The sequence below is a fragment of the Arachis ipaensis genome, chromosome B3 (assembly GCF_059453495.1).
Source record: "Arachis ipaensis isolate K30076 ecotype BB chromosome B3, ASM5945349v1, whole genome shotgun sequence".
Classification (NCBI taxonomy): domain Eukaryota; kingdom Viridiplantae; phylum Streptophyta; class Magnoliopsida; order Fabales; family Fabaceae; genus Arachis; species Arachis ipaensis.
This window is the reverse complement of record NC_142438.1, coordinates 129,078,415-129,092,959: the sequence shown is the minus strand read 5'-3', so window position 1 is coordinate 129,092,959 and position 14,545 is coordinate 129,078,415. Positions and strand designations below refer to the sequence as shown.

The 14,545-nt window shown below is 29.5% G+C and overlaps 2 protein-coding genes across 2 annotated transcripts; one reads left to right on the top strand and one right to left on the bottom strand.

Moving 5' to 3' along the window:
• The first annotated feature begins 4,318 nt into the window (after positions 1-4,318).
• Positions 4,319-5,296, top strand: LOC107634657 (uncharacterized). Its single transcript, XM_016338085.3, has one exon. It carries the CDS (start codon positions 4,509-4,511, stop codon positions 5,193-5,195), a length of 687 nt encoding a protein of 228 aa, XP_016193571.1. The 5' UTR covers positions 4,319-4,508; the 3' UTR covers positions 5,196-5,296.
• A 2,093-nt stretch (positions 5,297-7,389) lies between these two features.
• On the bottom strand, positions 7,390-12,023 carry LOC107631128 (protein HEAT INTOLERANT 4). Its single transcript, XM_016334469.3, has 14 exons — positions 11,645-12,023; positions 10,523-10,561; positions 10,367-10,420; positions 10,210-10,273; positions 10,039-10,097; positions 9,769-9,893; positions 9,589-9,648; positions 9,181-9,239; positions 8,872-8,951; positions 8,666-8,704; positions 8,250-8,312; positions 8,115-8,162; positions 7,913-8,041; positions 7,390-7,803 (listed from the first exon to the last, which is right to left on the bottom strand). Exons 1-14 carry the CDS (start codon positions 11,771-11,773, stop codon positions 7,756-7,758), a joined length of 996 nt encoding a protein of 331 aa, XP_016189955.1. The 5' UTR covers positions 11,774-12,023; the 3' UTR covers positions 7,390-7,755.
• Between the last annotated feature and the right edge of the window lie 2,522 nt (positions 12,024-14,545).

The following is a 14,545-nucleotide window of genomic DNA, read 5'->3' as shown; positions in this document are numbered from 1 at the left end:
TCATTGTGATTCATGTTTCTATGCTTGTTTTGAGTTTAGTTTTTTCTTGTGTTACCATTATTTAAATTTAATGTGATTCTTGTCATAGGCTTGGATTTGGAGTCTCTATATAGTTGTAGTATTTTTTATGTGATTTAAACTATGTTGATAAATTTTTTAGTGTCATCATTTCCAAATTTCAATGTTATCATGAATTAGATTCAATGTGTTTCATGTTTTTGTAATTGTTTTGAGTTCAGTTTTTTTCTGGAGTCACCATTTCAAAATTTTGGTATTATTTTTATTTTGATTTAGCGTGATTCTTGTCATAAGTTTGAGTTTAGTGTATCTATGTAGCATTATCATCATCATCCTCCTTCTGCTTCTCTTTTTTATTATCATCATAAAAAGAAAAAAATTAAATAAAGAAGAATAAATATATAATATTACAAAATTACTAGAAAGAGAAAAAGAAAAAAAATACAATAATTATATGTAAAATAATAAAAACGCGAAGAAAAAAGAAGAGGAAGAGAAATGCTAAAAACGAGCACAAAAAAAAATGTGTCATGTCGTTATTCAGAATTGGAGCATCATGTTATTACTGAAAGTTGGAGTGTGTCTACATATTTTCATTAATAAAATTAATTTTATTAGATTTAAACTAACTTGATTTAGTTACAAAAAAGACTTCGATAGTATAAATTATTTATTTGATTGGGATGTCATCTTATATTAAGGAGGAGTAATAATTGGATTCAGATTTCTGAGTCTTTAATAAATCATAATTCAGATCTTGACAAATTTGAGCTTTTACATGTTTTATCATATTTTATTGGCTGGTTACGTATACATATCATTCAAATAATAATTCTGGTTTTGACTACTGATATATACGGACATGATTGTGATAATTTAATGAAGTTAATTAGCCATTTTCATATCAATAATTAAAAACACTCCATTTAATAATTTAAGAAATATGACACTTTATTGAGTTATTAAATTCGTATGTCGAATATATTTTAAATACGATATTTTTTTATATTGTATATTTTTTGTATCTAACTATAGTTTAACAAAAAATTAAAAATACTTATCCTAATATATTTAAAATAAATTTTAAAATAATATATATTATTATTTATTAAAATATATTATATTTTATACATTTAAAAATATTAAAAACGTTTAATAATATTAGTTTGTATTTTAATATAAAAAGATATTATAATTTTTTTAAAAAAATATTTTATATATATATATATATATCTTATAAAAAATTAAAATTAATATATATATGTATATCTCGTGTAATATTATGTCCAATATTCGAGTCTTAATTAATATCCGTGCTTCATAAGACTGCACATGGATCGGATCGGATATAGCTTATAATTCTATTTGATTCGCATTACACTCATTGAAACAAATACAATATCCACATTTTTTCAGATCGGATCCGATCCGATCCAATCCGGATATTTACAGATCGAATTGAATATTGGATATATCCGTATGATTAAAAGAAACTGTTTTAAGGTTTTATTTGGCTATTTTTACAAAAAATATCCAAAAATATATTTTTCACTTGTTTAAGTCTATTTACTTCTAAAATATTATCAATAAAAATTTTCTTGAATAACAAAATAAAAAAACAAGATCTAAGTTTAATTATTCTAAGTTGAGGTACTAACATAAAAAATTAAAAACAAGATATCATAAATTTCATAAAACAACACACTAAAATTCATATTATATTAGGATTTACTTTCATAAACTATGATATTTATATGAGACGTGCGGATATGCGGATCTGTGAATCGAATCCGCGGATATCACTCTTAAATCCGCAATCCGATTCTACCATAGTGCGGATCGGATTAGATAGCTCTGCGGATGGGATAATATCCACAAAATTCGGATCAAATGCGGATAATTACCACAAAAATGTAAATATTATTCGATCTATGTGGAGTCATAGTGCTTTATAGTTAAAAATAACTGATGTATGTGCAGATTGCAGCTATAAATTAGTTAAACAAAGATGAAAGACAGCATACATAAGATCAGAGCCGGTTGAATTCAATACTTCTTTATTATTTTTTTTCTTTTTCTTTTTCTTTCTCCGATTAGTACGCAACACGGTGGATGTAGTTTCGGGAAGTTTCCATGTGTCAGAAGCCAGTTTGATAGCATTTGCTCTGATATTTTTTCTCTTCAGAATCCTGAAAGTGAGAGACTTGCATTATTGACAGGTTGGAACTTGGAAGTTGGAACTGATCAAAGAACCAAATCTGTTCATTGAGACAATATTCCATCTATCAGGGGAAATAATGGAAAAGCTAATGAATTAAACTAAAGTGTCTAATTTTGTCCATGTTTTTTATTTTACTTTTTTATTTGCCTATTTTGGATGAACATTAGATTGTTAATTAAATTGTTTCAAGAATGAAAAATGTGTGGAAAAGTAGAAAAAATTGGGACTTAAGATTGAGAGATGCCTTGAGATGATACTGTAGTGCAATATGTATAGTCTATGTGATGAAAGAATCTAAATGAGACAAAGCAACACATAAAAGTATAGAGCAAATTAAAGTGAAAAGCATATATGCTGTTGCCTCATCTTTTTCTTATTACACCCTTTTTTATAAACAACAATTCAATTTATATGCAAAAATTATGATAGTATATCAAAATTACAAACTATCCGATATTTTTTATATTCATTTTATTTTTTTAATTAAAAAATATAGAAAAAAAACACATGCACGGGTACGAATAATTTTTTTTTATCATGTTATGGGGTCTGATTAAGAATTCCAAACTGATTAGAAGCCAACATACATGATTAAAACGAAAGTGCCTTGTCTTGTAGCAAATTTTTTTTTTTTACCTTTTTTTTTTAATCATCATTATTCGTTATTTTTTTTAATCATATTTCTCAATTTAACAAGTAAAAAACTAATTCGTTATAAATAAAAATTTTATTTAAAATTTTATTATTAACCAATAATTACTACATGTACAAGATATTCAAATCTTTATATTTATTTAAACGATCTAAATGAACTAACTATTTCACTAACTCAAATTAGTTATCATTCTCTCATCATTTTGCATTGCAATTTTGAACAATATCACTGTTTTGATATGTAGTTCTTGACTTCTTAGTCCAACTGTAAAAGCATTTTCTCTTTTTTGCAAAGTACCTTGGCAAAGATGCTCATAAAGTGGGACATACAAAAAAATATTATTTTTGCCAAACACCCAAAGACGATGTACTGCTCTGCTTTGAACTCAATCCACTGCACCATCATATATGAATAACTTCCAGCTTAAACTTTGAATTTTCTGCTTTCTGTTTTAATATTTTTGGCCCCTACATATATTTAAATTAACCTATGAACTTTAAATTGTATAGTTTTTTAGTGTAAAAATATTTCATATAAATAAGCATCTAATTAATTATGCATTATCATATTTAGTAAAAGAGTAATGCTACTACGAGACTAATAAAATTTATTATCTTTTATTAATATTTAATCAATAAAAAATATAATTATTTATAATATCTAAAAATATAATATTAACTAAATTTTAAAATTTAATTTCTGAACCCTAATTTTAATAGTATAAAATAAATTATTAATTAAAATTTTGATTAATATTGATAAAAAAAGTACTAATCCCATAATATTTCTTAGTAAAATTAACTATTTTTCACAAGATATACAAATACAATAAATAAAATTACACCGTTACACTATTAATAGATCACAATTTCTCAGATGATCAACTAGCCACAAGATTCCAGAATTATATTTATTTAATTATTTAAATGGCATTGCCGACCCTTTCCTTTGGTAAAGCTTTCCAATAGGTGGCTGAATATATTAAAAAGAAAAAAGAAATTAATGGTACAAATAATAATAATATATTAAACATATACATAAATATAGTGTTCTAACAAGCTAAGGCGCTACCTCATTTAAAAATTTTCAAGTTGTGTATGCATGCTCAGCTCCTCATTGAATAAAAGAAATTGAAAACATTTTATTTTTATTTATTTCTAGAATTTAATTCTAATGCAGTATGATATAAAAATATTTTATATAATTATTTAATTATATTTATTTTTTAATTTTAAATAATTATTTATGTAATTAATATAAAAAATAATTATTTTTATTAATATAACATTGATAAACTTTTAAAATTGATTTTCATGGTATGAAAATTAAAAATTTTGATTTTGATATTTTGAAATAATGATGGCTTATTATTTAAAGAGCAAGCATGGGCATGTTAACTGGTATAAAGACCATCCTTTGTGAGATCTTGCATCCACCACCACTACCATCCTAATTGCTTTTAGTTTCTTCCAATATTATTCCACATCAAAAACCTTTCTCACCACTTTTTCATTTTATATCTATCTTCCCAACAACACCTTTTCCATTCCTTCCCCTCACACCACTTAGCTTCTTCTTCAAAAACTGCACTAAGAGAGAACTGTGAAATCAAACATGGCAGGAGGGAATAATAAGAGGAATCAAACAAGCCCAGTGGGAAGTCCAACATCAGGGAACATCTCAGATAGTTCTTCATCGAAGGAACAACAAGACAGGTTCCTCCCAATTGCAAACGTCAGCAGGATCATGAAGAAGGCGCTGCCGCCGAATGCCAAGATCTCGAAGGAGGCGAAGGAAACTGTTCAGGAGTGTGTGTCTGAGTTCATAAGCTTCATAACTGGTGAAGCTTCCGACAAGTGCCAGAGGGAGAAGAGGAAGACCATCAATGGTGATGATCTTCTTTGGGCCATGACTACGCTTGGTTTTGAGAACTATGTTGGACCCTTGAAGCTTTATCTCAACAACTATAGGGAAACTGAAGGGGACAAGACTTCCATGCCGGTTAATCATCTTCATCATCATCATTCTCCAGAACTCAATAATCATCATCATGGTGTTGCTGATTTTGCAGGTTTTAATGGTAATAATAATGATGGAGGGTTTTACTCTGTTGGGCCTCATCAAGTTCTGAATCACAGTACTATCACTACTGCGACTACTACTCCATCAAAGAGTTTCAATAATCATCATCAGAGTGTGGTTGATAATGTCAATGGTGATGCTGATGCTAATGCCAATGGTAATGATAATCGTAGGTTGATGATGCCATCAGACCTACGTAGTTATAGGGTTGAATGGTAGTTAGATATTATTTTTACCTGAAAAATATTTGTTATTCTCGTTTTATATAAGATATAATATAATATTGACTCATATCATTGAATTAGATTAGAATTCATATAACAAGCAAGTAACTAAACAAACTTTTATTAACAATAATAATTATAAAAAAATACTATTTATACACTAAAATTAATAATTAATATATTTATTTTAATATAATTAAATATGTTATTAAAATCAGCTATTCAAATTAATTATTATATATTTATATATAACATAAATATATATTTTATTTAACTCATTTTTATTATATATTTTATATTTTAATATATATTTTATCTTAATAATTAATTTTAGTGTACCAATAATATATTTGGTAGGTTTTATGTATATTGAACCATTCATTCTTAGTTGCTGAACTAACTTATTGTGTTTTATACTTGGCTTTAAATAAAAGGTGCAACTGTTGTATATATTCACCTTTTCTCTGTTGATGTACATTAACCCTTACATACATAATTAAGTGTTTCGCTTAGGGAAGCTAATTTATATGTGGTCATCAAATTAATTTGCTAATAAACTGATTAAACCCTAGAAGGTGAAGAATTGTGCAGTCTAGCAGATAAAGCTTAATTGAAGTGAAAATAAGAGCTACAGATTATTAAGCTTCATCCTACTCCTAGGAGGACGATCACTTTTATATGTATATGTATTTAATTTACAAATAAATTGAAATGTTAAGGAAAACCCTATAGGGGGGAAAAATTCTTATCCACTTGTCGAAATTAAGGAGTTTGGTTATTGTAGAATAAATTAAACTTTGACCCAACCCATTTGCGTTATCACGATATCGTTCTCAAATTTCACCAAAGTGGACCCAATAGAAAATAAAATAAAATAATCACCAAAGTGGAAATGTATGAATATCATTCTTTGAACTTGATAAATGATTAATTAAAACAGTATAAATGAAGTAATATTTTATACTACTTTTTCTTAAAAGGAAAGAGCTCAATACCGATGTGAAATATAGTTCAATAAAAAAACAAAATCAAAGAAGAAACTAAACCCAACAAATACAAACATTTTATTTCAACTGCTACAATATGGGAATAGATTCTCAATTTCTTTCAATTGATGTTATTAAGTATGATTTTTTTACTATTTAACATCTTTAATATATTTTTTTGTCTCATTCAAAAAATATATAATGAAAATTCACACCTTACAATATCAATTAAGATCTGTTTTTCCTACAAATACAACCAACTAAAACAAAACCATAAAAATTTTCAACTCCACTGTAATCTTTGGTATTACTACCTATGGCCTAAAGAGCCAATCTTTTGCAACTCATCTCAGCTAGAAACAAAGGATTTGCATAAACCAACTTGGGTTGGTCGAGTGGTCAGCTCACTCGTCCGCTTAAACAAGTGCCGGGGGTTCGAATCCCGCTTTGTGCATGCAGCAACCCATTGGCCAGCGACAAACCCTTAAATGGAGCTCAGATCCGCGACGGATTAGTCCTTGACCTGTCGAGTTGGGAGATACCGTGGGAAACCAAAAAAACAAAAGATTTGCATAGTACACGAAATACACAGTACAACATATAGGGGCGTTGCTAGAGTATTTTCTTAGAGGAGATCAATATAAAAAACATAACTTTATAAGATGGAAAAGAAAAATTAAACAACTGTATTCATAAAAAAAATTTAATTTGGAGGAGGGGGCATTGCCCCCTTACCAAGTACTAAGCTCCACCCCCTGACAACATACATTATTTTTACTTTCAAAAACACCTAGTCAATCGGCCATTAGTATTAACTACCCTATTTTTTTATACTACCCATGTTGAACTTGATAAACACTCAAACAATCTTAACCAAGGCATCAAATAGTATTATTCTTATTGTCGTTTAATTTTTCCCATTCAGTCTCCGTTGCGATCAGAGAATATAAAAGCCTCATCATGCCTGCTAGTGCTAGCATATTTTGTTTTAACTCTTGAAACGTCAAAATTATATTTGAGTTTGGACAAAATTATATTTAGTTCCAACTAAAAATATCAAAGTTGACATCAATAACATTTTGAAACTAGTCAAGCTATTAACCCATCAGATTCAAGGATCAAATTGTCCCTTGACTGAAAAAAAATTACACATCACCCACGATGTTGTAAACTTATAGTAACAACAGCAGATTCAGAGCCTGATACGATAAATAAATTTATTTTTCTCATTTAGCTTCTAATCAAAACTGTCATACACCTAATTTTGAAGGGAAAAAGAATGACCTCGAAAATAAAGATAGCAGGAGCCACTTGAACTGCTGCTCCAAGGAGCTCAGAAATACAAATTTGATGCCAGAAACATGTTTCATTTCCTCCTTAACACCTGGTACAATTCTCTAGGATTTCTGACCTACAATTTTACATTGTATGTTCATTCCTTTTAGACAACTTCGACAAAGAAAATTTGATGGAAGCTCCAGGGGGTTGCCTCCTCGACTTCATATAAAACAAAATATGTTATGGTAGGCAAAACAAGCCAGGATATTGTTGTGATTGTCTTCAAGCCATTCACAGAACCTCATGAGCCTTTCCGTAATACCTGTTTATGAATGGAGACTGCAGGCACAAAATGATATTCTCAGTCTCAGTGCTTATAAGTGCAAGAATGCATTCTGGATGTAATCAATTTGAGAAAGGTCGCATCAGAAAATTGCCCAAACACTACCTTGACATTTGATACATCAGGTGCATCTGGCGATGTAACAGGGTAGAACTTGTAGAATCTCATTTGCTCAAATGCAGCTTTAGTTTCCTCGCTCATTTCTTCAATGGCTTTTCTCCGAGCTTCTCTTGCCTACAACAAGGAAGGAACAGGTAAAAATCAGGAAGTAATAAATTATCTGCAGATCCAGCAGCAGCAAAGGTACCTCTCTATTAGCTCTCCTTGCTTCGCGAACTTTTTCCCTGACAAACTCCTGATAAAAGAAAAGTATCAGTCACACAATGTACTTAAAAATATATGGAAATCATGAACCAACTACCTATTAGCCATTATATGGTACCTTGAATGCATCTTTTTGGTCTTCTGACAACTCCTCCTCCTGTATGAGCTTATCAGTAAACTCCTGCAGAGTTGAAAGACTTTAATGCAAAAAGGCAACAAGGCAGTAAAGCAGTGAAACACGGATAAAACAATTACAAACCAATCCCTATCTATCTTTAATCCCCGCCCCACAGAAGAGTCAAGATTTCTAGAACTTAATAACAGAGCAAAGTGCAGCCAGTAAGCAATGAGCATCACAAAATGACAGGTGAAAGAAACATAAAATTTCCTACAAAATAATGTCAGGCTTTATAAAAATCGTCTACTATTTAACTGTGAGTAGCAAAAGGATAAGTCCAATTTCAAAACTGCGGCTATTAGCTGGCTTAATCTTAAGTATTCTAAACTACAAAAACCATAAAATTAATTCATTACCTCAAGCTCATCAAGTTCCCAGTCAAACTCACAAAAGACCTGCAACAAACAAAACCCAAGTATAACATTTTGAGGGGAAAATATTAATGATAATAATAATATATGTAGGTCAAATCAGCCCATCTTGCTACAATAATTTATAGAGTGACCCCAAACGAATAAAAGAATGCACTTCCACTAGTAATAAGTTTGCTGATCATAATTACCGGCTTTGGCTCAGCTGGATATATTATTTGAACCTCAGTGCTCTGTTCAAGTTCATCTTCCTTAAATGGTTGGTAGAAATCTGTGCATCGGACAGAAGAAAGCATTCATAAACAACTTCTCAATAGGAACATTAGCACTGACTGACTGACTGATGATTAGCCTATCATGCCTCGATCAAAATCAGCCAAATAACAGTATCCTGTATTTTACTTAATCAAATTGCAGAAAGATAGTGAAATATCACAGGTATCTTCTATGATCTATCAGATAGAAGTAATATACAATGTCTAAAAAACCAGAAAACTTACATGGCAAGCAGTACTCAAATTTCTTTAATCTATCCAACTTCAAGTGTTTTAAAGCAGACCTGCCCCCATATATATCATGAAACAGATGAGATAAAGTTATTCGCAAATTTCCTATACCAAGGATCAACCAATCAAAAGTGCAAGGAAAACAAATTTAACATGCAAACAAACAGCTACTAGGTACATGATTAATTTGTCATTTTATCAGGCTACAAATAGAAAAACAAACCACTAATTGTTTTTAAATTAGTATTGATGACATTCAAGCTATTCCAATAATTGTCCACATATTCACATATTCTTTTCTTTCATAAGGCCCGTAGATCCAAGAGTTTACTTTACAAAGATCAAAAGAGAACTTAAAGATGTAGGTATAAAAATAGCTTCAACTTCAAAGAAATCATTTACCTTCTTTGAGTGCATCTTAGGATAAATATTTGAGACTTTAGTCTATCAACTTGGCTATCTCTGTTGAAGACATCAAACATATGAAGAAGTTCAGAGATGACCAAGAAGCAATGTTTGTTACTTACATATAATCATATAATAATACGAAAGAAATCACCAAAAATAAATTGGAGCCAGTACCTGTTTTCTAAGGGAATATATGGAACCCAGTCCATTTTCATTTGTTTCATGGGAATTATTTCTTCAGCCTCCCTCTGAACTGAGTTAATCCCAATTTTATCAGATGGTGGAAAAGGTGATACAACCTGTTTGCAGGAGAAAGTTTTTAATATTTTAGAAATTAAAATAATAATGGGGAAAAACATAATTTTCATGTAAGATCTGTTGGCAATAATCAATGTACTCAAAGCATCTTTATAATAAAGTAGATAGCCCAGTCCAAACACTTACAGCTACAACAACAGGTATGCAGACAACTTTGCTTTCACCTTTAAACATGACCAGTTGAGCTGCAGATGACAAGATGGATGAAATGTCAGATAAATGAACACAAACCCGGAAATGGTTATCTAAAAGTTTCAAATAGACTCCTTTCAAAATGATAGTTTGCAAGCTACTTACGCTCAGTACAACCAAAGAGATAAACCTTTTTCTCATATAAAACACCACCCTCTTCAAATGCATTCTGAATACAACACAAGATATCATCAGGAATTTGTCAAATAAAATAAAACTCATTGAGAAAAGAGCCACAACAGCCACAATGTCAAATACTCACTTCGAGATTAGAGAAATCCCACTTGAATTGATAGACAGAATCCAACTGGTCCCACTGGAATTATAACACAAGGCAATAATAAGAAAAAAATGTCGAACAGAAACAGCTAATATGAACTCATAAAATGGAGAAAACCCCAGAAAAAAGGTAACAAACCTCTGTTCCAACGGGAAATGTTTCTATCCACAAGTCTTCCTACACAGCCCATATTGTCAAATATTATCAGCATAAGCAATATAACACATATTTAATAATTAAAAGTCAATATAGTCACGTCACACCACAATATCCATATCCCCACAAACACTTCTCCAAAACAGAGTACAATCTAAAACAGAGTACAATCTAAAACAGTTAAAAGCCACTTCCAACTATAGGATAACCAGTAACTAGTATTATTAACGACAAAATCAAACATCACACATGTTTAAAAAGGATTTCTTCTACACATATAAAAAAAAAAAAAAAAAAAGCCAAATGTCAATATCTACACAAATGACACAACTCTACCAGTAGCCCAGTAATGCTATAACTTGGTTCTAGGTTGCTTTCTTTTGTAGTTTCAAAATATATCTTACCTTTATTTTGCATTTTCATCCATTTAATGAATAATGTGTGTTTTAACTCAGGATGTACTTTTCTTTTTCTTGAAAATGTACAAGAAAAACTAAAACAAAAAAACAACGAAGAACCTATGATAGAAAACAAGGCTTCCAAATAGCGTATGCTCCTGTCCAGTACCATAAAAAACATACTAACACTAAATAATACTAAAGCGAAGTACCAGCAATCCAGCATCCACCAACACTTAATACCACCTTCGTATCACCTTGTATCTCACCAACGAGCCCCCTTTAGTGCTCATTGTTCTTCCCCGAATTTGCAGCAGCAACGAGAAAGGGAAAAAAAAAAAAAAAAACTCGAGTATTCCACTTCTAACAATTCCGTTTGCATCTTACCAAACCCCCATCTTTTATTGGCAAAACATTACCTCGTTCCTAGCAGTCTATATTGACCATAATATACAGAAGAAAGTAACAATCCAATTTCGCATCACCTCCTTCCTAAAAGGAACCGCAATCTAGCTCAGGAACAAATCCTTCATTGACCCTGGCATAACCTATAGTCTTCGTACTTGTCGTAGCAATACACGCCAAATTTCCATGAATGCTCGCAGCCAATAATAATATTGGCAACAAGAATTTTAGCAAAATCAAAGTATAAACATGAACACATATCGGAACTACTATATGATGCAAAAGTAAATAGGGATTGTACCAAGTTGCGCTTATCTTCGAAGTACTCCGGTTCGGACTGAGGCTTGGCACGCTTAGCTCGTGGCTTCTTGTTCTCTTGAGAAGATTTTGGTTGGTTCTGAGTAGCCTTTCTCTTCGTTCCTTTCTTCATTGTGCGCTTTGAGTTCGTTGCAGTTGCAGTTGCAGTTGCGACGTAAATGGACAACAGAGAATGTACAAGAAGAAGAAGAAAAAGAGAGAAAGAGCGAAGAAAGATAGGGTTTGTGTTTGGAGCCGCGTGAATCGAAGGCGCTGGATCCGGATTCAAATAGAGAGAGAAACAAAGTTAGAGTTTTTTTCAAATACAAGATTGGAGAGAGAAAAGATGGGATTATATAGGGAAGGGTTTTAAGGCATGCGCCAGCAGCGTCAAATCAACGCTGCTTTTAAAAACAAGGGGCTTCTACATTGTCTGCAAATTTTGATCTCCAAATAATTTTTACGGGTTCCTAATTTTATTCCTTTGACGTTTTTTAAAACCTAAATAAATTACGATGAATTATTTTTATTAATAAAATTTGAAATAGAGCTAATCTTTGTTTTATAAATCTAAGGTTAAAACTTGGGTAAAACACGTAAAGAAACTAAATAGTAAATACATATCAATGTTATATGAAGTTCCAAGATAAATATGTTATATATATATATATATATATATATATATATATATATATATATATGTCTTTTTGCCAATTTATATGTAAATCGAATTATTATATTCGATTTAGGCTTAGTCAATATAATTTGAATCAATATAATTTGATGTAGTAGGTAAAATATATAAAATCAACTTATATAATTTCAATTTTTAGTTGGTTAAAAACGTCGTTTTGACTAACACATAGTAATTCGAATTAATGGAGCTTCGAATTGTAGTTAAAGTAAATCGAAATAAGTGGTTTCAATTTACGTTCTTATTTTAAATGTGATGGCTTCGATTTATAGTCATTGAATAGCATAAGTAAATTAAAGCTAATAAAATTGATTTACTAATATTACACCTATATATAGAATTTTAATTCAATTGTTTCGAATTATAAATCATTTTCTTCTCCATCACAAAAAACCAACGTGATAGAAAACTTTGGCAATAACCTCACAAAATTTAAATCTAAACACATGGAGGACGACACGACCTATATCTGTCGGTTGGATTAAGTCGTGCATATTGCTCGTGTCATCCATAAAGCGGTTAGTGAATAAAAATATTTTGAGTAATTACCCAAATTAGTCCTTAAGGATTTTAAAAGCAGATATTTTAGTTACTAAGAAAAATTAATACACATATCAATTCCCAAGGTTTTACTCCAGCAGACAAATCAGTCCCAAGTTCATTTTCCGGCAGAGTAATTACCCAAATCAGTCCCCAAAGATTTTAAAAACGGACATTTTAGTCCCCAAGAAAAATTAATGTACAAATCAATCCCCAACGTTTCTCTTCATTAGACATAACAGTCCTTCGTCCAAAAATAAAATAAAATAAAATAATAATTATTATTATATTATTATTAATTACATAATAATATTGTATTATAATTTTTTGTATTTTTTAGACAAAAATAATGATAAATTTATTCATTAGATTCTTATATATATATTGTCACTTAATAATAATAATAATAATAATAATAATAATAATAATAATAATAAAATTATTAGATATTATTTTACAAGAAATTCAAGATTAAAATTATTTGATATTTTTGTATTTAATATAATAAAAAGATGTTCTATTTTAAAAAATAAGTTTGTATTAAAAGAAATATGTATTTAATATAAATCCAGATTAAAATATTTTCTTTTAATACTTATTTTTTAATACAAATATATTTTTTTTAAATAGGACATCTTTTGATTATACTAAATACAAAAATATCAAATAGTTTTAATATTTAATTTTTTGTAGAATAATTTTTAATAATTTTATTATTATTATTATTATTGAGTGACTATATATATATAAGAATCTAGTGAATAAATTTATCATTATTTTTGTCTAAAAAATACAAAAAATTATAGTACAATATTATTGTGTAATTAATAATAATAATTAATTTATGTTATTTTATTTTTGGCCGGAGGACTGTTATATCTAATAGAGAGAAACGTTAGGGATTGATTTGTATATTAATCTTTTTTGAGGACTAAAATGTCTGTTTTTAAAATCCTTGGGGACTGATCTGGGTAATTACTCTGCCAGAAAATGAACTGGGGACTGATCTGTCTGCCGGAGTAAAACCTTAGAGATTAATCTGTGTATTAATTTTTCTTAGGGACTAAAATATTCACTTTTAAAATTTTTGGGGTCTAATTTAGATAATTACTCAAATATTTTTTTCAATGTAGGTTAGTAATGTTAGTAATGTCAACATGCTTCTTCTAGTAGGTGTTTATAAACCTTAGTTAGAAAATTAGAAAATTAATTTTTAAAATATAAATGATGGTTAGAAGTAGTGATTTAGTAGTTAGTTAGATTTTAAAAATTCAAAATGGTACTTATAAATATAAATTAGAGTAGTGACTGAAGGCTCTATTAGAATTTTTAAGTTATTAATTTTATATTGTATTGTGCAGTGAGAATTAGTTTAGTTAGGATTCACTTTAACTCAACAGTGACAATCATAATAGTGATTGATGATTGCGATATGTTTTATACGTTAAAGTTAAATTTTTATTAGAGCTTTCTGTGTTAGGCCCATTCAGATTTAGCATTTTTTTTGTTTGAACATGTAAGATTATATGTTTGGATTTGGGTTATTTTTTTAAATTAGGTTATGCATTATTTAGTATTCCTTTAATGACACTGTTTTGTTATGGTTCTTATAAATAATTTTTTATCATAGTGCAGCCTCATCGCTGTATCACCAACATGAGAAGGCAACAC